The 23,901-nt window shown below is 35.6% G+C and overlaps 1 protein-coding gene across 1 annotated transcript in view; it reads right to left on the bottom strand.

Moving 5' to 3' along the window:
* The window catches only part of LOC121739968 (kinesin-like protein CG14535), a 297,875-nt gene that overhangs the window by 174,339 nt on the left and 99,635 nt on the right, over positions 1-23,901 (bottom strand). The window contains exon 4 of the mRNA XM_042132628.1: positions 14,780-15,135. Within this exon, the coding sequence (XP_041988562.1) occupies positions 14,780-15,135 (356 nt within the window). The remainder of the gene's footprint in view (positions 1-14,779; positions 15,136-23,901) is intronic.

Genomic DNA, 23,901 nt, shown 5'->3' with positions numbered 1-23,901 from the left:
GTCGTTTCCAGTCATCTATATCAACCCTCAAGAAGTCTAAGTTAATAAATATTGGTTTTGCCACGAGTCGCGCGGGGCACGAAAGACCCGCGGTATTAGCTAAGTTTCACAGTTAAAGACGTATTAACAAAACGATGCATCTAATTGCAAATTTCTTTCCAACTTAAATGGAATGGGTTTGAGAAAGCGGCCAACTTTTTTCTCGTTTTACGTAATACATTCTGATTTTCTTTTGGTTATTAATTTCAGGAAAGTTCTGTTCGTTAAGAGATTTTAGTTTCATTTGAATGTAGATGATTTGTGTCCTTGAATAAAATTATTATTTACGAGCTTTTGTCCGCGGTTTCGCTCGCGTTAAGAAGTATTATTATATACAAACTTTCATCCCCTATTTTAACCCCTTGGAGGTGGAATTGATCAAAATCCTTTCTTAGCGGATGCCTACGTCATAATATCTATCTGCATGCCAAATTTCAGCCCGATTGGTCCAGTGGTTTGGACTGTGCATTGATAGATCACCATGTCAGTCAGTCACCTTTGAGTTTTATATATTTCGATTTTAATGTTAAAATGTTACGTTATCGACATACAAAAGATGAAGAAAGAAGAAGAAAAAACTACAAATAAGTACCTAGTTTATAATTTAAAACACAAAAAAACATTGCATTTAATATTTTCACCCTAGATCATCGAGATAATGTGTATCGCAATTCGCATCCGTTAAAAAAATTGTATTGAACACGTAAAGAGAAACATAACCTTCTTGCTGTATGGTGTTTTAAAATTTATATGACGTATACCCACAGGTATTTCACATGTTTACGAACAATTTCAAATTACTGGTGGATTGAATTTTTAATAATGTAAGGTAACCAACCCCCTAGAAGGTGCAGCGCTCCATTCAACATCAAAGGTCCTGAGTGTAATGAAAGTGCGGCGGCGGCAAATTAAAAATATTTTCGAATTGCACCTCCAGCGAACATTGTTTTCGGCTTATGAGACATAAAATATTTCACTCTGTTGTCAAATTATACTAACGTACAAGGTAAGCTTGAAATCGACGAATCACGAGTGAATAATGAATTATATTGTCTTGTTTTGTCAAAAGTTTGCACTATTGAATTGTAAATTACAATATTATAACGTAATCTTTTATTTTATAGTAAGTTATTCTTATCTTGGATAACATAATATCTTATGGGCCCACTCGGGGACATTGACAGAGACCTTGCGTTTTTCGCATAACTTTCTGCCGCGCACTGTAAAGCTCTGAAACGAACTGTCACCAGCAGTATTTCCGGACCTATACGACCAGCTAACCTTCAAGAAGAGAGCGTATTCCCTCTTAAAAGGCCGGCAGCTCTTCTGATGTTGCGAGTGTCCATGGGCGGCGGTAGTTGCTTACCATCAGGTGACCCGTTTGCTCGTTTGCCCCCTTATTTTATAAAAAAAATATTAAAAATAAAATAATTAATTTGAATAAAAATAAAGCGCGTGACGAAAACTGTTAAAATAATAATATTCATAAATTTAAGTTATCTTTTATTAAATACAGACATCGACGATTTTTCATACGTCCATGTCATTAACTGTCAAAAAAAAAACCACAAAAAGTGCCATTCTTAAATCTTAAATTGCTCATCCTACGCAAAAACAGCATTACTTACTTGCTTACACAAATACAATAGAATTTAATTTGCCTCCACAAACTCATTGACCCAAAACAATAAAATAATAAAACTATAATGTACATAATATAATGATTAATGATATAATTATATTTTGTACTTGAAACATAAAATATTTCCCTTCTGTTATCCTATTTGTATTGTAGATGTCATTACTCATTACTCTAATGAGATTTTCCGTACAACAGAAAAATCTGATACTTACTATATTTTAATTTTATTTTAGTCTCCAGTTAGCTTTACTTTGATAGTAATTGGAAGCTACAATAATTATGTTTATGTTACCAAACGTAATATATTTTTATTATCACAAAAATATATTACGTTTATATTACTTATTCTAAAAGATGAATCACACGAAAACATATATTATTAATATTTTATGTGTTTTATCTAAAAAATACTGTTAAAGCTAAAATATATTCTGGTGATTCTGGGCATTTTGCATTAGCTATACCTAAGTAAAATGCCCAAGAATCGCCAATCTAAAATGTCCGAGAATTGTAATTTGTACGGCACAGGGAGACTGACAGAGCTGTCAAACGTCCCCAAAGTCAGTCACAGTACATGTCATTAATTATTTATCCCGCAATGCTTATGTAGAAGTGTTTACTGTGTGTCAGCTTTAGAATTTATTTTCGTAAAATTCAAGCTCATACCCTCACTGAGCACTCAAATCACCAAATTATTTAAGGGTATTATATGACGCCATCTCGCATTTAAGGGTTGGATTTAAACGTATTTAATTATCATTATAAAAAAAAATGCTTTGGGTTAGCTGGTTGTTAAGAATGATTTCTATGTACAGATTAACTTTATTATAGCGATAATTTTATAAGAAAACCCAAAATACTATAAGGAAACGTGGTGATAAAACTATGATAAGGCTTATATTCTCGCTATGTAGAGTCAGTATTTTAACAGCTTACATAATTTCCCTATTGGAGGATCGTATTTTAACTAATTTTGTAAATACTAACGTGTGTCTGTTTGTCTTGTTAGCTCACTTAAACGTCTAAACAGATTTAGTTGGGTATGGAGAATGGAGATATATAGAGAGAGACGGGAAAGGACACAGGGTAATTTCTATTCCGGAAAAATGTGCGGTTCCTACGAGACGTAAGAATGACGGGCAGCATGTAGATTACAACGGCTTTCGTATTCACTACATCGCAATAGACTTTAATCTCTTAATCCTTTTTTTAGGAAGTTGTAGTAAATTTTGGAGTTACGAATACGCCAGGGTCCCAAGTCGGAGTTGGCGAAGTGGGCTGGGCAACTTTGTCGCTGTAATAAAACTTGCGCCAATCTGAAACACGACTGGAATAAACAAAGTACGCGCTTAATTAGGAAGTAATTAGCCAAATTTTTAGCCTTAGGGTGAACCCAAACGAGCGTAATTTTGTGAGTGAGTCGCAGAATTTCGGCTGGCAGAAATTCTGCTGCAATCACTTTCATAGAAAATGTCTACTTCATTCACACGAGCGTAATTTTGTGACTTATGAATAGTATGAAAAATAATTTACGCGACCGAAATTCTGCGCCTCACGACTCACAAAATTACGCTCATTTGGCTTCACTCTTATGGCTCAGTGGCTACGGGTTTTTGAATTCAAATCCATGACATAATTGCTCTATTGAAGTCTATGACTTATTTACAGCTATTTAAAATATGAATTGATGTGGATCTATTTGTATTTATCATTTTATGAACGTGAATACTGAATAGGCAGGTTACTATTATGTGGGTATCTCTGACTATTTCTGGACCCTCCAAAAAGCCCAGCCTAGAACCTAAGCCTTTATTAGTGTAGTTAAGGGTTAATAAGAATAATCTTAAATTACAATCATAATAAATCATCTCTTTTCTAGGTTTGTAGCATTATTTGCGCCTTTAGATCTCTACCGCTTAGTTGGTATAGCAAACCTTTTTTTTCGACAACGATTTAAAAACACTTTAACAATAACCTGCCATTTCAACATCACCCCACATACGAGCTGGCTCACGTGACATCGAGGTGACATCAATGGCGTCTTGTCACATTGTCACGTCAATCACGCCGTGCAGCGTGAAGTAAATTAATTAATTCAGATGCTGTGTTCCGTTGATTTGACTTCTATGACTTAATTATACGAATGATAGGAGTTCTGTATTAGTTTAGATGTGCGTACAGTCTTGTTGAATGTTTAGTAGAGGCATGGAGTAAAATCACTAACCTACTTTTTTCGAATCATAGGGTTTACTTACCTTTTTATTTATTTATTAACAAAAACGTGGAAATTGATATTTAGATAATGTAATCTACCATGAGGCATGAAGGCATCTAAAAATGACCAATTACATTATCAAATACCAATAAACCATATTCTTTACCTATTAAATAAATAAAAAAAAAACACAAAATTATCTTTTTATACGTCAGTCGTAGCATTTATTACCCTGTAAAGTTTTAATGCGACAAAGTTTTTATTACTTAATGACAATAAAATGTTTTAATCCTATTTGTTATAACAAACACATCATACTTAACGCTTAGCATAAATAAGCAAAAACGTAAAATTAATTTTATCAACAAACTCGCTAATTGAATGCGAATTAAAAAATTAAACGCGGCAAATTAACAACGTACATATACGAAGCCTTTACACAAAAAGTTACAAAGCGTTGGAAGAAACAAGCGGTCCTGTCGTTTGCGAGTCGCGACTCCAGAGTCCAGAGAATAAGGCGATTCGTAACTCGATAAGCTCGAAACGTTTGTATTTATTGGGAAGTCTCATTTTACGTCAAAAATGGATACTAGCTAAGGATTAAGGTTAATCAGGGTAAGATCGATTTCAGGGTAAGTTCGAAATTCGATACAGGGTAAGTCCCGATGATTCGGTCCAGGTGGTTACAATTACTTGCTACGTCATTTTGTTGTACACCGATGTGCGTATCTTGGTACCAGGCAGACATGAGACTTTAGATTATCTTGAAACTTTCGGACTTACCCTGTGTCCGAAATTACCCTATTTCACCAACTACAGAAACCACGAATCGTATAGTCTATACTATTCGTTTGAGCAACCAAACAGACACCAGTGATACTCTCTATAACAGAGCTGTGTTTCAAATATGTGTCTATATATATGCACCTGTGTCTTTTAGTTTTGTCTCTGCTACCACCCAATGGTTGACTGGTAGAAAATGCCATATGGCATTAAGTCCGCCATTGTACATTGTACAAAAAGTATAAATAAATAAATAAATAAAAATAAATATGGTACACAACTTTAATAGTATAGAGAGGTAATGCTTACTAAGTACGTAATATTTGTTGGTAGCGGCAACTGGTCAATGGTCATCCCGGTGAAATATAAAGTAATAAGATAAAAAAAACTTCTCTTGTCGACAAGACAAGACAATGCTATAAATCTTTTTCTGCACACAAATTCGTGTTTCGTTTATCAAGCAAAAATCATCTAATTACATCCATCCTATGTTTTTTCCCGGAACTCGTAAGTATCTTCATAACATAAACCTTCATCAAAATCTGAAATAGTCAATACTTTAAACGGGGAGCCGAAAGAAGAAGAAAAAAGTCAATATTTTAGTAATAGAATATTTATAGCATTGAAACTTATAATTAAATTTAAGGTCGAATTCCGATGAGCGATCTCTAGTTTATATTAACCTAAGAAAAACTGACCATTCATTATTCAAAGGTTATTCAGCCTAAGTACGTTCCAATATACCTTTAATCGATCGTGAAAAATGTCGGGGAAGTCCCTTGGGCAACTCTGTGCGGAACAACGCCATTAGGTCCGGCTCGCTCCGTCCCGTCCGGCCCCGCTCCGGCCCCGTCCGGCGGAATATTTTTAAATAGTTTAATGTCACTTCTAATCACAATATCACTTTATACTCGGCTAAAGTCTGCTTAAAATAGCAATTAAATAACTTTTAAATCGCGACACTGAATTTAAAAGTTTGTAAGAAAGGCCAAAATATTACTTATTGTTACTCTTTCGTACGATTAATAATTAAGATTTAGGTTATATTGGTCAAGAAGAAGATTACAGTTGCTACGTATAGTTAGAGTTCATATCATCTGATTACAATTGCAAAAAGAGTATAACTGAGAAAGTAACCTATTAATATTACATAAACTAAAGTACAAAAAGATTTAAATCTTGCGCTGTAAATCAAAACTCACATCGCTCAAGGAAAAGGGCTTTTTATACTCGATTAAAAGATGTTTTCTGTCATAAATCGCTTTAATGACGACAAAGGAGTCAATTTATGTTACCCCGAGGTCAACTTTACATATCTTGAGATTTCACAAAGATAATTTGCCATATTTCACGCGATAAATCCACCATAATAACACCGCGGCTACGCATCCAAGTGTTTTCTAGGGTTCCGCAGCCGAAGATAAAAGAACCCATACTGAGACCTTCGGTGTCTGTGCGTATATCATCAGGCTGTACCTATAACACAATCACAGTTCAAACACTAAGTCTAGGAATACTGACTATTTTATGGAATATTAGAAAATATGCCATGATACATCAGTGTACTAGATTGTCCCCTAAGTGTCATGGCAGTAGATCATAAATAAAATTTAAAATGTTCAGGAGTTAATAACAGTGTAAATTTTTATAAACTTAAGTATATTATGTTATTGCTGCTGCCAAAATAAAGGTTTTTACGACTTAACCTTTAATAATCCATACAAAAATGCGTTTTTACGAAATTTTATACGGAACTGCTATGTGCGCGAGTCAAACTCGAACTTGGTAAAGGTTTTGAAGGTCCGTAATATACGGGAGTGACTGTCAAATTATATTCACGCAGAAACTTAATAAAAGGTCCCTCAAAATTTATAAGGTCCCTATAAACTGACTTATGAATTATTTAAATAATTATTTTTTGAGTGATGGGATTTTTCGCAATTTTTTTTAGGTATACTTTGCGGACTAAAATGTTATGCAAGTCACTTTTTATAATATTATAATAACAATCGATTTTACTTTCATCTCTAGTAATTTAAGCCTGATTCGGAACAATTTCCGGCAAAAGAGCATTTTAAAGTTAAGTAATAATATTAGGAAAATATTCTTATAAAAATCGGCCAAGTGCGAGTCGGACTCGCGCACGAAGGATTTCGTACAGTTATTGAGCGAAAGTTGGCAAAAAATGGGAGCCCCCTTAAATATTTATTTTATTTTAATTTTATTATTAATTATTGAAGTACAAATATTATAATTTATAACTAATAATATTATTGTGAGTATTTAGTGTGTCTAGCTGCTACCATTAGTGATGACGAGTAAAATAGGCAAAAAAAATCATGTTTGTTGTATGGGACCCTCTGAAATATTTTACAGCCTGGAGACAGACGGACAGACATCGAAGTCTCAGCAATAGGGTCCCGTTTTTACCCTTTGGGTACGGAACCCTAAAAAGCAACACTTTATAGTAACTACGCACTAAAAACAGACAAAGTCGCAGGACGGTACTATTCGTATATAATTTGATTAGTTTCAGTTCATTAGAGTTGGAAGCATAATAAAAGCGAATTGACGACATCGCGTGCGCCTCCTTATCAGCTCCGGTTAACTAAATTTTAATTAATAAGCTTATTAATTTGCCGCGAACGACAGGTTTTAAGCCCGATTTTTCAGTAAAATAACAGTTACAAGAACAATTTTAAGGTACTTACTTCATTATAACAAAGCTGTATCCTTAGAATATGTATTAATTCAGAACTATATCTATATATATAAAACTCAAAGGTCTGACATGGTGATCTATCAACGCACAGCCCAAACCACTGGACCGATCGGGCTGAAATTTGGCATGCAGGTAGATATAATGACGTAGGCATCCGCTAAGAAAGGATTTTGATCAATTCCACCTCCAAGGGGTTAAAATACGTGAGGAAAGTTTGTATATAATAATACTTCTTAACGCGAGCGAAGCCGCGAGCAAAAGCTCGTTATAATATAATATTGTTCAAATTCTATATAGTATTTCATGCGTTAAGTGACAAACAAAACATAATATTATTATTATACACATACCAAAACACCCAAACTCGGTCAAACCCAAACAACCACATGAAGCCACAGACCTATAACCTCTTATGACATTTGCAGATGTTGGCTTTGTCATGGGGGCGTGGACACTATCGATAGACCATAACTCCATACATACAAGCCGCATGCATCTCGACCGCTCAGAAAAGATCACCACAGAACGGGTAACAGACGACGGACGACACCGCGTTTGCCGGCCTCAAAAGGTGGCGCGACGAGTTAGATAAACACAAGCCAGGCTGGCTACGACTGCGTTGGGTCGAGAGGATTGGAAAAATTTGGGGGAGGCCTTTGCCCAGCCGTGGGACAGCACAGGCTCTTAAGAAATTGTCCCTGACTCGACTACATGCTAAAAACTACTCGGATGACATCGACAGGAGGTGTGGATATGCAGCAGCATGCCCCCCTTAGTGCCTGTCCAGATTAGGCGTTTTGCGCGCGAAGTCCATACGCGCGTTTTTACGCTACAAACATAGACTCGAAGTTATCACACTTCAATCAAATATGTCCATTCGCAATTGACTTGCGCGTAGTTCTGGATGCTGCAATGGCACCCAAGTATCTCGACAAGCGCGTCGCTCGCGCGTATTACGGGCGAGTCGAGAGCCTCGCTCTGAATTGCAAACGTTATACGCGCAAGAAAACGCGCGTAGGCATGACGCGATATATTATGTACACGAGGAAAAAGGAAAGCTGGACTCTCAGCTGCTGTTTCTTTTGTGTTAGTCACAGGTAGCGCAGCTATCGTGCGCATGTCCCTTAAGAGCCTGTCCAGATGAGGCGTTTTACGCGCGTGTGAGCGACTCGCGCGTTTTACACGCGTACCCGAGATGATAGAGCTTCATAGCTTTCCTTTTTGCTCCGAAGGCAGATCATTGTAATCCATCACTGCGACCCTTGAGGATCTATTAAGACTTCTTCAGAGAGAGACCTTTCCTATCCTATATTTGATATACTTGTAATAGGTCGATAATACCTTACCCACTTGAATATTTAATGTGAAGCCGCAATTCAAATAAAGCTTGTTTACTCAGTTCAAATAGTTTATTCTCCGCCTCCACTGAACTATGTTTCATAACATATTTATAATCCCCGGCTTCGTTCACTTAACCTCTAGGAATAATAAATGTACGCGGAAATAATGAAATAAGCTACACTGAGTGATAGTATGGTTTTTCTTCACTAGTTACTAAAAGAAATAAGTCTCTGGTTATGCGAGAAATTGTAAACAAGAAGTAACAAAGTGAGTGTATGAAATTAGGTAAAATTAATGAATAACTATTCATTAATTTTATATGAAAAACAATTGAAAAACTCTAACAAAAACTTTAATTACTTTGGAAAGAGTATCTAGACTAGAGCATCTTTATTTTGCCAAACATGATCGACAGGGATGGTGAACCTTACCTTATCAACGTGCCATTTTTCTAAAGATTATATATTTTAGTGATGTCAAAGACGTGTCATCAAATAATATTTTTCTTTATAATCCGGACGCGTATTTAAAAATATAATGTCCAAAGCCTAACTTGGCGCTTTTGTAGTCTGAAGAATAATCTCTATAATAATTTTGTGATCAGTAGCGTGCTCAAAATTCTATTGGTTCGCCATCCGTGATCGACAAAGGAATTGAAATGAAATGATAAACACAACGGCTCTATCCCGGGTACACCTACGTGAGTTTTCATTTTGTAGTAAACTGGCATGTAAGATGTTAGATGACACATAATATTATGTCCATTAGATGTGTTAACGATCTAAGGAATTGCAAAGTTCCATCAAAGTCCTCTAAGTTTTTGGGTAAATGAGTCGCAAACGCACCTGTCTCTTGAAGAAAACGATTAAGGTTTTTTTTTCACGCATCTTACAGGACCAACAATATGACAACTTTTTTTATGATAATAATATTTTCTTTTGGTGTTAAGATGAAGTGACCAAATTTTAAAAGAAAATGCCTACTTGTTAAGTATGGATTACTTTAAAAGCTTTGTTTAGCTAAGTTTCTACAAAACTCTACATTGTCACAAACGTAAGTTCTTCAGATTTAGATTGCAAGACCTAGGGCTAGTTACTTTAATAAGGCTATTCTGACTAATTCTGAGCTTATGAAAATACTTTTGACTAAATGCTACCGTACATTTTTCCGTAACTCCCGTTAAAAACGTTTCTATATACCTACAGTTTATTTCATCAAATCTGGATGAGCTGCTTTGGCGTGACTCGTGAAGTATATACTAAGTGTCTAAGCACACTATGCCGAATTTCCGCGGCGGAAGTTCGGCTTGTTTCCGCCTGCAATGTACTTTAAATTACATCGACACACCATGCATTGTCCAAAAAAAATCACATGTACTTTTTATATTTTTTTTTCGTTAAAATAGGGTATTTCAAGAATATAAATTAAATAATTTTGAAATTCATTGGCTAGTTTTTTCTCAATAATTTTTTAAAGTTTCGCTCTGACGTCATCATCGGCGGCTAATTGACCTCTGCAGTGTTTTAAATTTCCTTTCAATCTTATTTATAATGGCTGGTTCGTCAAATGCAAGTTCTCATTATGTGAAAGCTGATACGAGAAGCTTACCAAAAGTTCGAAACGTAATGTTGGTCGAATTTATTGCTAATTAAACGCCATTGAAGGTCAAACTAAGGTTAAACATATTTGTTCAAAAATATAAGTAACTAATGGGTATTTTTTTTTTATATACAGAAAAACGATCACTGACCTTATTCCTCGAAATGTTTTTGTAATGAGCAAAATTAAAAAAAAATGGACAATCCCCATTCCGTCGCGTTATATTGCTGACGTAATCATGCGGAATTTCCGCCGCGGACCTATGTGTGTTTAGACACCGGCCGTTCCCAATATTTGATCTATCTCTGGTTTTGCCCTACTAGAGATAGGAATAGCTCACATTAGACGAGACATATATTTTATGTCAATTCAATGTTAGCTGCGATCGGTTGTATGTCAAACCAGAGATAGATTGAATAATGGGAACGGCCGTAAGAGATAACATAATATAGACAAGCACATTATTAAATTTAACGTATCTTTAAAGTTTTGATGTATGGACATTACTCATTAGCAATAGTTTAGCTATTTGCAACTATTTGACTCCAATAAAGCAACGAAACAAATATTGAAGCAAACAATATCGCATCATTTCGAAATCGTTCAAATATGAACAATAATTATCCGCAAATATTCCACTAATCAGTTTTCTTTGTGATTATGGAAATGTAATTATGATATAGAATTCATAATGAACTAAACGTTTTGACACGCAAATTAATAACTAAACTAAATTAGATTCGGGAGCATCACAAATATTTGAGTTGTGTTAATATTTAGGCAAATTGTCCAATGTCCAGTAGCAGGATTAAGCTGTTGATGTATGAAAGCTTGAAACTCCCTTACTAGTAGACGACCTCTTTGGCTCAGTTGGTAGGCTGTAGCCTGTAGGTAGCTCAAGCCGGGGGTCGCGGGTTCGAATCCCGCCGACGCGCGTCGGAACAAAAAGTTTTCAAAGTTCATGGATATGTATTAAATATGTGTATCTATACATCTATATATACATATAAATAAAATTGGAGTGTCTGTTTGTAATATTGAAAGAACCGTTTTTTATTAGATGCATATGACTGTATATAGGGTACATACACCAAAACAACATTTTTTACAATTTTTGTCTGTATGTCTGTCTGTCTGTCTGTTTGTTCCGGCTAATCTCTGAAATTGCTGGAGCGATTTTGACGGGACTTTTTTTGGCACATAGCTGATGTAGTAAGGCATAACTTAGGCTACTTTTAACTGACTTCCGAAAAGGAGGATATATTTCACTTTTTTATATTGGTTCGCGGACAACTCCGTCGTTTGTAGACCGATTTCCAAAATTATTTTGTTGTTGTATGAGATGTAACCCAAACTTGGTAACATGATCACAAAAGTGGTGATCTGATGATGCAACCCATTTGAAATCGACAGGACTCCTTAAAATTTATATGGAAACATATAGTGATTTTACGTTTTTCTGAAAGCTTTTAAGCGAAGCGAATTTGCGCCGAAGTACACCCTGGTTCCGAAGGCTGTACAGAACTCTTGAATCCTTATACCTAGATAAATGTTCGCCAATTTTGGCGTTGTTTCAACAACTAAAATCATATTATTATGTCAATGTGTCAATAATAATAATAATAATAATCACTAAAATTATGCCATGAACATTATTATCATTAACATTATTATCAAAAATCTTGCCTTTGATTATATTATTGTTCCACCGTTTGTTGACTGATTTTCAAAACGCTTTTGTTGCTATTTAGTGTTTACTGTTTATAGAGGTACAAATTACAATAACCCGAATATGGTACAATGCTTACGAAAGTGGTGATCTGATACTGAAATTCGTGAGATATAGAGGGAATTCCTGGATATTTTTTAGGACACACATACCTATATACCTAGACGCGTAAACTATTTCTGTATTCAATCTTCATAATTTTTTACTCCGTAGCATCTAACTTTAACGCAATTTCTATATTGTGCAATTTACTTTTTGTAAATCTAGATTAAATGAACTAAAAAGTATTAAATAATTTATATTCTGTACTCCATATTTCTGTTCTGAGAACAGAAATATGGAGTATTACTTCATTATTTTGAAGTCGGTGCTAGATCCAAAAGTTTCAAATATGCTGTCAGAGAACTGAAGATTCAGCTATCTGGTACCGACTTCAAAATGATGAAGATTGAGCACAGAAATAGTTGAGGTTTAGCCGAATTCGGAAAAAGGTACTATTAGAAAGGAAAAATTATTTAATACTTTTCAGTTCATATTATAAACTGGTTGTTATAATTGTTTTTACCTTGGAAGTCGGTTTTAAATTTTTGTTAAAAATAATAATACTTGCACACGAAAATATTTCCATCGCGCTTATATCACATCACAGTAAATAACTGTCACAGTAACTGTAGATAAATAAATAAATAAATAAATAAATAAAATATCTTTTTATTCAAAATGGGTATCATGATACACTTTTTGAAAGTCGAACGAAGAAACTACGTTGCCTACCACCGGTTCGGGAACTACCCCGCCGAGAAGAACCGGCGTAAGAAACTCGCATCTTTTACTAAAAAAATGGAAAATTACAAAGTTATGGCTTACAGCTATGTAACAAAAATAAAAGAAAAGTAACCTGCATGGAGCCACCCTATTCCCAAGGTGTGCTGTCCTCGATGAAATCATTGACTTTATAATACGCTTTAGCACACAAACGTTCTTTAACTGCTTTTTTAAATTTGTTTAAAGGTAGATTTTGAATAGAAACCTATTTACCTGTCTGCAACCGCACGTACAAAATAAAATATAATTTACAATGGACAGAAAATTCTCATCCTGAAAGATCCGTAAGGAACTCCATAACATCACGTACTAGTTCTTATTTACTGGAAGTATCATTAAAGCGTACCATTAAACTTTGGTAATTTTACTTAATACTTTATTAATTTTCCACATTAAAGAAGGAAAAGAAAAAGAAATAAAGGAAAAGTGAAAAGGAAACACCAGAGCAGACATACATTTGCGCCGCGTGGTGTAAAAAGAGGGGTATGTTACCTCCTCTCCGACGCCGCGCCGATGGTCTACTCTTCGTCTAACAAAATTTCAATCAGATCAAGTGTCCCATTACGAGTTTAACATTTTGTACCCATTTTTAACCCCAAAAAAGTGTACAACACCGCTGAAGAAGTTTTCAATTCAAATATATTACATGTTTAAAAAAAACTCAAAAAATATACCTTTCCTTAATTACCTAAAAAAGAAGATGCTTAGTAATAAAACAAAGTTAACCTAAAAGTCGCGCATTGAAAAAGTAAACACGGGCGTAACCTAGTTTAGTAGTATTTCCTGAGGCCTACATTTACGGAGCTCCAGGTGGAAAATTGTAGCTCTTAATTAGCATTCAAACAGTTGACTTCCATTCAAATATCGTGAAAGAGTTGGAAATAGTTAAACCTCGTAACTCCCGACTTTTTGACCACCGCACGGGAATGTTAAAAGTTAACCCCAAAACGAATGAATGCCGGTCATTAGATCCACTCTCAAATTGAGGAAAATAAAATGTTTAGAGACCTTTTATAAAACAACCCGCACTTTGTTTAGAATTCGTTATATTATGCTTTTAAATAGATTCACGAAATTCTGGGTAGGGATTGTATGGAAATAATTTAATTTCCTTTCATTTGTTTTTTAACTGTTTGAAAAATCTCAATTTATTTTACCTATCATAACTATAACATTATGTCATTGTCATGTTTGTGTGTACATAGGTACATATTATCGTCGTTACTCCCAAACTGAAGTATCTACCGATTTTGATCTACTTTTTCATTAAGAGTGTTTTTAATAAGTGTCAACTTTAGTACATTTTGGTGTTTGTTTATCTACAACAACAATAAAAAGTGTCAAAGTCATAAAAAGTCCACGTGAGTCTAATTTAGTTACTTTGCAGTATATAAAAGGGCCATAATTTTAATTAATGTAATGTTAATCAAAGTGAACTCCTGCTGTTATGAAATGTTTCAGTGAAAACTGAAATCCAAAATAAAAATTCTTGGAATATAACATAATGATTGTATAAAAGTAAGTATACTTTTATACAATCACTATGTTACATTCCAAGAATTTTACAATTGAACATGCAATACAATAAATACACATTTCATTCATTTAGAAAATTGTATCGTGTATTTATTTTGGGTTTCACTGAAACATTTCGTAACAGCAGGAGTTCACTCTGATTAACATTTTTAATCGTATATTTTTCTAACATAAATTAATAATTATACTTACTGTCGGAATACATGAAATAACCTAACGATATATTCGGTTCAATAGTTGTATACTCGATTTCTTAACAAATGTTTGTATTGATAAAACTATCTTAATCGAAAAGGAAAAATCTTCGGAAAATCCGCGGCTTGTTTACAAAATCAACAGGTACCTTACCTTACGTTCGCGTGGCTCCTGCGGCACTCGTTCCTTCGCTTCTTACACTCACTATCCACTCTCTTATCACTGTCACGTATAGTGTGGTATCTCGGCTGGTAGCTCTCTAGTTGAGAGTAGAGCCGCGCGCGTGGCGCGTCGCTTGGGCCCCGGAGCGACATAGGGTTACGCGCGGCGTCGACGTCGGCTGAAGCCACACTGGCGTGTACTCTCTCAGCAACCCCCGGCCGGCGTTTGTCCTCGAACGCGATCCGCGGCGGTCGGGGCTGCATGAGGCTTATCTTTTTCTTCTTCGCCGTGGAGCTCACGTAGAAAAAGTAGCCGTTGCGGTCCATTTTCGGGGTGTTCGCTTTTACCTGGAAAATGAAAGTGATTTTAAGAAAATGTGGAAAATTAATTTAGGAACACACATAAAAGGACTTGTATATTTTGAGTTTTGACTCCCTTGCCATATTTTGTAGTGTTAAATAAAGTTTTTTGTCCATATAAGTTATATTATGTTACGTTGAAAAAGCCGCTTGATCAACATCAAATAACAAAACACTGTAAATTCGTAACGTTTTACAATGTTTCGTCAACATGTGTGTGATTTCTCACTTATTATAGGGATAATTAAAGAAAAACTTTTAACTTTCCTCTACGAAAGGTAAAGGGTCATGAAACGTCCAACGAAAAACGGAACAGAGTGAAAACAAGTTCATTAAACATTTGTTATCTATGGCCGGCGGTGGCGCATAAATTTTCTATCAATTCCGTCACGTGACGGCCGCCTGTCAAAACACAGCCTGTTTTATCAGCCTTTGAAAAGATGCAAAGTGAATGCGATCGGCAGAACGCTTGATAAAACATTGTCCGCGACATAAAGGGGTTCGTTTTATTGCAGAGGTCTAATATTTTTGTACGGGGCCAGCCAATGAATTTGTTATATCTGACAGCTTAGTTCGGACGCAAAGTACCAAAATATTCAAAAGCCCTATAGAACAAATTAGTCCCTAATCAATAAACTAAATCTATACTAATATTATAAATGCGAAAGTATCTCTGTCTGTCTGTCTGTCTGTCTGTCTGTCTGTCTGTCTGTCTCGCTTTCACGCCAAAACTACTGAACCGATTGCAATGAAATTTTGTACACAGTTATTCTAGAGTCTGAGAAAGGACATAGGCTACATTTTGATGTGGGAAAATATCTTATTTCCATGAAAATATCGATGAAAATTTATTCGCATTGCGCAGGCCAGCGCTCATCCCGGGGGTCCTGGGTTCGAGTCCCGCAGGCGGAACAAGTTTTCAATGTTCCTGGGTCTTGGATGTGTATTAAAATAATATTTCAAAAATCTTAAATATATTTTATGTATAATATTATAAAAAATCCAGAAATATATCGATGCAATTTAGTTCTAATACGATTCAACAGATGGCGTTTTATTTTTTACTTAAATATATTTTATGTATCTATACTTCTATACTAATCCATACTAATATTATAAATGCGAAAGTATCTCTGTCTGTCTGTCTGTCTGTCTGTCTCACTTTCACGCCAAAAACTAATATTATAAATGCGAAAGTATCTCTGTCTGTCTGTCTGTCTGTCTGTCTCGCTTTCACGCCAAAACTACTGAACCGATTGCAATGAAATTTTGTACACAGTTATTCTAGAGTCCGAGAAAGGACATAGGCTACATTTTGATGTGGGAAAATATCTTATTTCCATGAAAATATCGATGAAAATTACTTCGCATTGCGCGTGGCCAGCGCTCATCCCGGGGGTCCTGGGTTCGAGTCCCGCAGGCGGAACAAAAAGTTTTCAATGTTCCTGGGTCTTGGATGTGTATTAAAATAATATTTCAAAAATCTTAAATATATTTTATGTATAATATTATAAAAAATCCAGAAATATATCGACGCGATGCAATGAACATTTTAGTTCTAATACGATTCAATAGATGGTGCTTTTTTTTTACTTCGTTGGAACATAGAACTAATCATACTTATTAGTTATTATGTTTATAGTTTTTAATACGTTAGAATATTATGTTTAATAATATTATCACTTGCTATAATAATAATCAATCTATCTTATCTTATAGAACTCCTACTGCATTTCTAAGGAGTTCGAGTGTGTTGTGTTGGCCTATATTCCATCCAGAAAATATATCAATGCAATCAACATTTTAATTCTAATATATGAAAACAGATGGCGCTTTATTTTTTACTTCATTATTATAACAGAACTAATCATACCTACTTTATTATATATTATTGTTTTTATTCATAACTAGCTGTTGCCCGCGACTTCGTCCACGTGGACTTTAGTTTATAGCGCGCGGTGTCAACAAAATTTGTGTCAAATTTAAAAACTTTTTAAAACCCTGGTAAGTGGTACCCCTCTTAGGGCCGCGCTACACCGAAATGGCAGCGCTGAAAGTGCTCGCCTCGCCGCTGCCATTCCGGTGTAGCGCGGCCCTTAATTAATCAAAATACCCAAAAACAGCTGTGCAGTGTGCACATAATCTGTACTAATATTATGAATGCGAAAGTATCTCTGTCTGTCTGTCTGTATGTCAGTCTCGCTTTCACGCCAAACGCCAAAACTACCGAACCGATTGTAATGAAATTTTGTACACTGATAGTCTAAAGCCTGAGAAAGGACATAGGCTACTTTTTTACTGGAAAAAAGGGTTGTAAGGGTCGTAAATTTGTTCAAAAAATTCATAATAGATGGCGCCGTGCGTCTTCTACATCGCGCTGACGCTTGCTCAAAAGTCTTTCTATAAGTGGTGGTATCATCTTACATTTAAGTCTCGATTTTTTTCGATTGTTATATCTATTCTACGGTATTAAATAACTCAGTACTTTATCTGTGCAGGCAGTGACGTAACCTTAAGACTAAATTTCACCAACGACTGTTAAAGTTAATGCTCGAATTAGTATCACGTTAGCTGTTTTGTTTTTCATATGAATGAAAGAGAAGACAGGATATTTTAACAAGCTGTTAACACTAACAGACGTTGGTGAAATTGGGGCTAAACCTATCAATGATAAATAGTTTATGGGTAAAGTTGTGTAATTGGGGGGCTAAATAAGCTTTAAAATTTGGCATAATATATAAAGTTTAACATACAAAAATGAAGTACTTATTGTTTGCACACTGCACAGCTGTATTGATTTAAGGGGTACCAGGGTTTTTTTATAAAAGCTTTTGACACCAATTTTGTTGACATCGCGCGCTATAAACTGAAGTCCACGCGGACGAAGTCGCGGGCAACAGCTAGTAACTGATAAAACTGTACAATAAAGAGGTTTATCAGTACTCGCATTTTTACTGTTTACAATCATAAGGGCCTGTTTTTTATGAAATAAGGGGGCAAACGAGCAATTGGGTCACCTGATGGGAAGCAACTTCCGTCGCCCATGGACACTCGCAGCATCAGAAGAGCTGCAGGTGCGTTGCCGGCCTTTTAAGAGGAAATAGGATAATAGGGGAGGGTGGGGAAGGGAATAGGGGAGGGTAGGGAAGGAAAAAGGGTAGGGGATTGGGCCTCCGGTAAACTCACTCACTCGGCTAAACACAGCGCAAAAGCTGTTTCACGCCGGTTTTCTGTGAGCCCGTGGTATTTATCCGGTTTCACCACTTTCTGATAACTTTTTTGACAGATCCTCCATACTTCGTCTGTCAAGTTAAGTGGTGGATAGCCTATTCGGCACTTATCAGGAAGTGGTGAAACAGGTCCTTAATATCATAAATACGAAAGTATGTGACCTGTTCGCGTTTGAGCCGCTACACCGATACGAATGAAAATTCGTGAGAAGATATTTTTTTTAGTCTTTGGAAAGAATAGGATACATTTTGTCTGTGAAAAATGTATGGTTCCCACGCGTTAATCACAGCACAATAAATGTTGCTATCAATAATCTAGAGCAATACTTCATTGAAAAACACCTCTCCTAGTAATTAAGGTGACTATAATGCCAAGTTTACGTGACCTCAAAAGTACATTTGGCACAGGGTGTCCCATATGAGGCAGGTTATCTGATACACAGAGCCTCCATTCGTCATGTGGAGCGGCGATCGTATCTCTTTCGCCCGCAGCCTTCTTTCTGTATACTAACTGGCCGCTCAATGTACCCTCTGTCTACACAGTACTCTACATAGCCCCGAAGGTATTTTTCTGCGTCCCATTCAAAACATGATTATTCCACTTTGAAGTATCTTGTTTTCTCGTGTATTGTAATTTCAATTGTGAATACTATAATCAAAATAACGAGTCACAGAAATACGAATGTAGCATTTTATAATATTATAAAATTTTGTGTCTCGAATTGCCGTTTGGAAGGAGGTTTTTGAAAATCCATATCCATACTAATATTATAAATGCGAAAGTGTGTCTGTCTGTCTGTCTGTTACCTCTTCACGCCCAAACCGCTGAACCAATTTTGCTGAAATCTGGACATACTTTGAGACTCGGGAAAGGACATAGGATACTTTTAATCCCGGAAAAATGTACGGTTCCCACCCGATAATCTAAATTTTGGCGCAACGGAGTTGCGGGCGTCATCTAGCTAGTAAATAAAATAACTACTGTTTATTGTCAGATCAAAATTTACAAGGTTAAAACGTGTTAAAACTATGCAGGCTAGGGCCTGAGCGTATATTTTCCTTCAATAGGCTAGATGACTATTTTTTTTTCTTATTGGTAATTGAAAGAACCTCAAAAAATAGAAACATCGCTGAAAGAATTACTCTGATAGCTTAAAAATTCACCAAGATATGACAATTCAAACATCTCATAAAATAGACCTGCCCAAAACGCTCCATACAAAGTGCTACGAAAGACTGACGTCACTCTTTCGTAGTTTGTACGCATCGGGAGACAACTTTGTTCGATAGGTATATCAAATATTGCGTTTATGAAAGTGGTTTCATAACAAAAGTTGCTTTTAATTGCATAGGTTATCGATTGGTATACAAATATTAAGAAATTTAATTGAAAAAAAAATCGAGTTGATTATCTAACTTTGAAGGCGCATAACAAAAAAAATAAAAATGCTATCGAGCTGTAATTTTGGGAACACTTATTTTTCACCGTGATTTTTTAATTTTATGAACAAAATTCGCTAATCTTTGACCTAGTCATCATCCCTATTGTTCAAAAGAACTTCTCGACGACTCAACGAACTTACTGTAGAGGGATTTATTAGTCTAAGATTTCTCATGATCCTTACATCATTCGCAATCATGGAGACAATCATATAACTTTTATTCACCCATTCACGTACCCAGCGTGGAGAGGGGCCTTACTAATTATAAGTTTCTCCTTGTTTAGTTACTAAGTAAAAAAAATATCCACGAGAAAAATTATTCGTTTAAATAAAACCAAAATGTTATTTACAGTACCTAATGTAAAAAAATATAGAAAAGCATTATTATTAGTAGTACTTGTAGTACCTACGGCTACAATAATATATTCGACATAATTAGCGGCAATAATATCATCACATAATTTCCCATTTCCCGTGAAGTGTGAACCTCGGAGGCTTCACACTTGATTAGTAGTTATCTCTCCTGAGACTCGTATTGCTATCAAGACAGTGAATATCATTTATTAATGCTTTTTGACATCTTCGTGTTATATTCATTCCATTATAATTCCATAGATATTATATGTATTATAAGAAAAAAGTGTTCCTCTTATAGTATAATGGATTTTATTTCACTTCTCGTTGTATCTCTGGCAAGCATTTATTTAAATATGGAATACTAGACGTTCCGCGCGGCTTCGCCCGCATAAATTACATACTTTACAGACAAATTAGTCCACAGAAAATAGCCTATGATCTTTCACGTGGTCTACTTCTTGTTTGTGCCAAATAATAGAAAAATTGCTCCAGTAGTTCGTGAGAGTAAGCCCTTTTAAATAATTTCCTCCGTTTTTTCCACATTTTCCGCTATTTCTTCGCTCTTGTTAGTCTTAGCGTGATAAAATATAGCCTATAGCCTTCCTCGATAAATGGGCTATCTAACACTGAAATATTTTTTTAAATCGGACATGTAGTTCCTGAGATTAGCGCGTTCAAACAAACAAAGTTACAAACAAACAAACTGTTCCCAATTATAATATTATAATATTATTATAAGTACAGATTTTTTTTTTCTAGCAATTTTATTTACTTATCGTACAAAACTGTAAATTTTGCCGGAATGAAAACTATCTTCTTTCGGGGACTCTGAGTAGCGACATAGCGGTTTAAGCGTGAATAGATAACAGACAAACATACATACAAACAGCGAGACATTTATTATATTACTAAGGATTTCATCCGAACAAACGATGCATATTTATCTATTGTCTAACACTATTCCCTAAAATAGCAAACAATGCATTGTAAGATGCAGAGCTACGTAAATATGTCGGGTAGTCGAAGTACAAAGGTAAACAGTAAACACGCTGACGTCGCACCGCGTCGCGAGTGAGATAGTTCTATCAAATAATACGAGTGCAGGTTGCTTAGTCGAATTGTGTTCGATAATTTTGACGGCGAAGTTAGAAAGCAAAAAAGTAACATGTCGACAGAGTAGACGGAATGATAGAGTATGTCGACTTAGAACTGATGTTGAAATTTTTAATTTTGACGTATTAAGACGAAAATCGTCGCTAGGGTTGTTAACTTGTTACCTTCGAATTAAAAAATATGACATATTCGATGGACGTGTTCGTCTTTGGTCGTTTTGTTGTTTGTGTTTTGGCACATGCGATTAAAATTGGCAGAATCCAATTTTGAAATATTTATTTTAAATATTTAAAAATAAATTATATCAGCCAGCGCGAGGGACAATCCATTCATAATTCTAGTGAAACCCGACGAATTTGACAAATATTGAAACCTGTCCGTTTCTTTGCAGTCGAACTACTGGTAGTTATGTCTATTGTGATGTCGATAAGTAAAGTAAAATCATACAATTTTGTCGAAACTACCGAATGCGATAATTGAACTAACTAACTACTTAAATATCCTCCCGGAACTTGCAAATGAAAGCATAGAACTAGAACTACCAGTAAGCATAGAACTACAATGATTGGCACGTTTATGACTCTAATATTGTCATGACTGTGGTCATGACGGCGTAACTACGTGCTATACGATGTCTTATTAATAACCACTAGACCTGGATCCCAGAAGGATAAGACATAACTTACTCTCTGATGGATGAAACCATACCATAATGGTTATTAGTAGTGCCTCGTGTACTGAGAATACCTGCGATTTGTGTAGCTCTAAGTGTGACACCTGGTCAGGTACCAGGAACCAAAGTGGACTAAAAATGAGTCTTACTTTATTTATTTTCAAATGGCTCATATTTATATATAATTTGTAGATTATTGTTCTGAACTAGTATCATGTGGGAGAGAGATTTATACGTGGGAGAGCCATGCTTCGGCACGAATGGGCCGCCTCGACCGGATAAATACCACGTTCTCACAGAAAACCAGAGTGAAACAGCGCTTGCGCTGTGTTTCGCCGAGTGGGTGAGTTTACCGGAGGCCCAATCCCCTACCCTATTCCCTTTCCTACCCTCCCCTATTCGCTTCCCTTCCCTACCCTCCCCTATTACCCTATTCCCTCTTAAAAGGCCGGCAACGCACTTGCAGCTCTTCTGATGCTGCGAGTGTCAATGGGCGACAGAAGTTGCTTTCCATCATGTGACCCGTTTGCTCGTTTGCCCCCTTATTTCATAAAAAAAAAAAGTAAAGTAAAACTCATTTTTAGTCCACTTTGGTTCCTGGTACCTAAGCAGGTGTCACACTTAGAGCTACACAAATTCGCATGTATTCTAAGTACACGAGGCACTACTAATAACCTATGGTTTCATCCATCAGAGAGTAAGTCATGTCTTATCCTTCTGGGATCCAGGTCTACACGGTCTAGTGACAACGTTGACAATGAAACAACAAAATAATACTGTCCAATTTCCAGATTTCAGCAATATCATCTGCACTTTAACTAAATCGTGAATATTCGACGCGTTACGGGAAAGGTCTCAGAGAGTTCTCTGGGAGGTCTCAGGGAGGTCTCGGGAGGTCTTGAGGAGGTCTCGGGGTGTGTAAATATGAGAATTGGCTCGAAGACCAAGGCAGATGCAAACAAACAGGTAAATTCCTTATCAACTCCGTATTCCTTTGTTTGCACTGCATATAATATACTTTTGGATACATTTGCTTTACACTCCTGTGTAAACTTTAAATTGAATTAGCGGTGGTTATTAATTTTGCTGATCATGATCTTTCTTTATGCATAAAAACGTAATACAACCCATTAAATTGTTATAAAATAAATTTTAAAATAAGAAGAATAGAAATTTAGAAGCATGGTTCTTTGTAGTAATAATTAATAAGCTTATAGTAATTTACTTTATTAGTTTAGATAAGATAATTTTCGTAATGATCATAAAGTAATTTCAGCAGAATGTTCTAGGCCTAGAGTAGATAGCCCCTTGATTTGTAATTTAGAGGTGATGGTAATAGGGAAACTGACCAGTGAGATTTACCAAGACTCAAGCACATTATGTTCGAAAGATCAAAGTTTTTGTTGTATATAGTTATATATTTTACTATAGGTATTTTTTCCCAATAGATTATTATAGATGGATATTGGATATTTCAAATACTTTTGTCTATGTTATGTATTAAGTTCCTAAATCACAAAGGAATTATTCATAGCTTCTCCGTCTTGAAATGTTTCAGCATTCACCGAGGTATACGGATATTTTAGTAAACGATTTGATCGCGTGTTCATCTCGAACGTACACTAATTACTGGCAGGAAAACTTGCCTTTCCTCCTCCCTTTGTGGGAAATTCCATAACAAGTATGAAAGATTTGTACCGAATATTTTAATGTTGCTAGCTGCTTCTCGTCAAGTAGAACTTATAGTAGTAGCGTGAAATAAGTTGTATTTGATACCCGACTTATTGGGGTTGAAATTTTGTAAAATTCGATAATGTGTACGAAATTCCAGGTTTTTAGATTTAGAACTAGAGTCCTTAGGGATTTGGCGTTGAGTTCTAGTCAATTCAGCTTTGCATTTTTAAATATACGACTAGATAGATAGGTACTTAAATATTGT

This window comes from Aricia agestis, chromosome 2 (assembly GCF_905147365.1).
Source record: "Aricia agestis chromosome 2, ilAriAges1.1, whole genome shotgun sequence".
NCBI lineage: Eukaryota > Metazoa > Arthropoda > Insecta > Lepidoptera > Lycaenidae > Aricia > Aricia agestis.
This window is presented reverse-complemented; position numbering and strand designations above follow the sequence as displayed.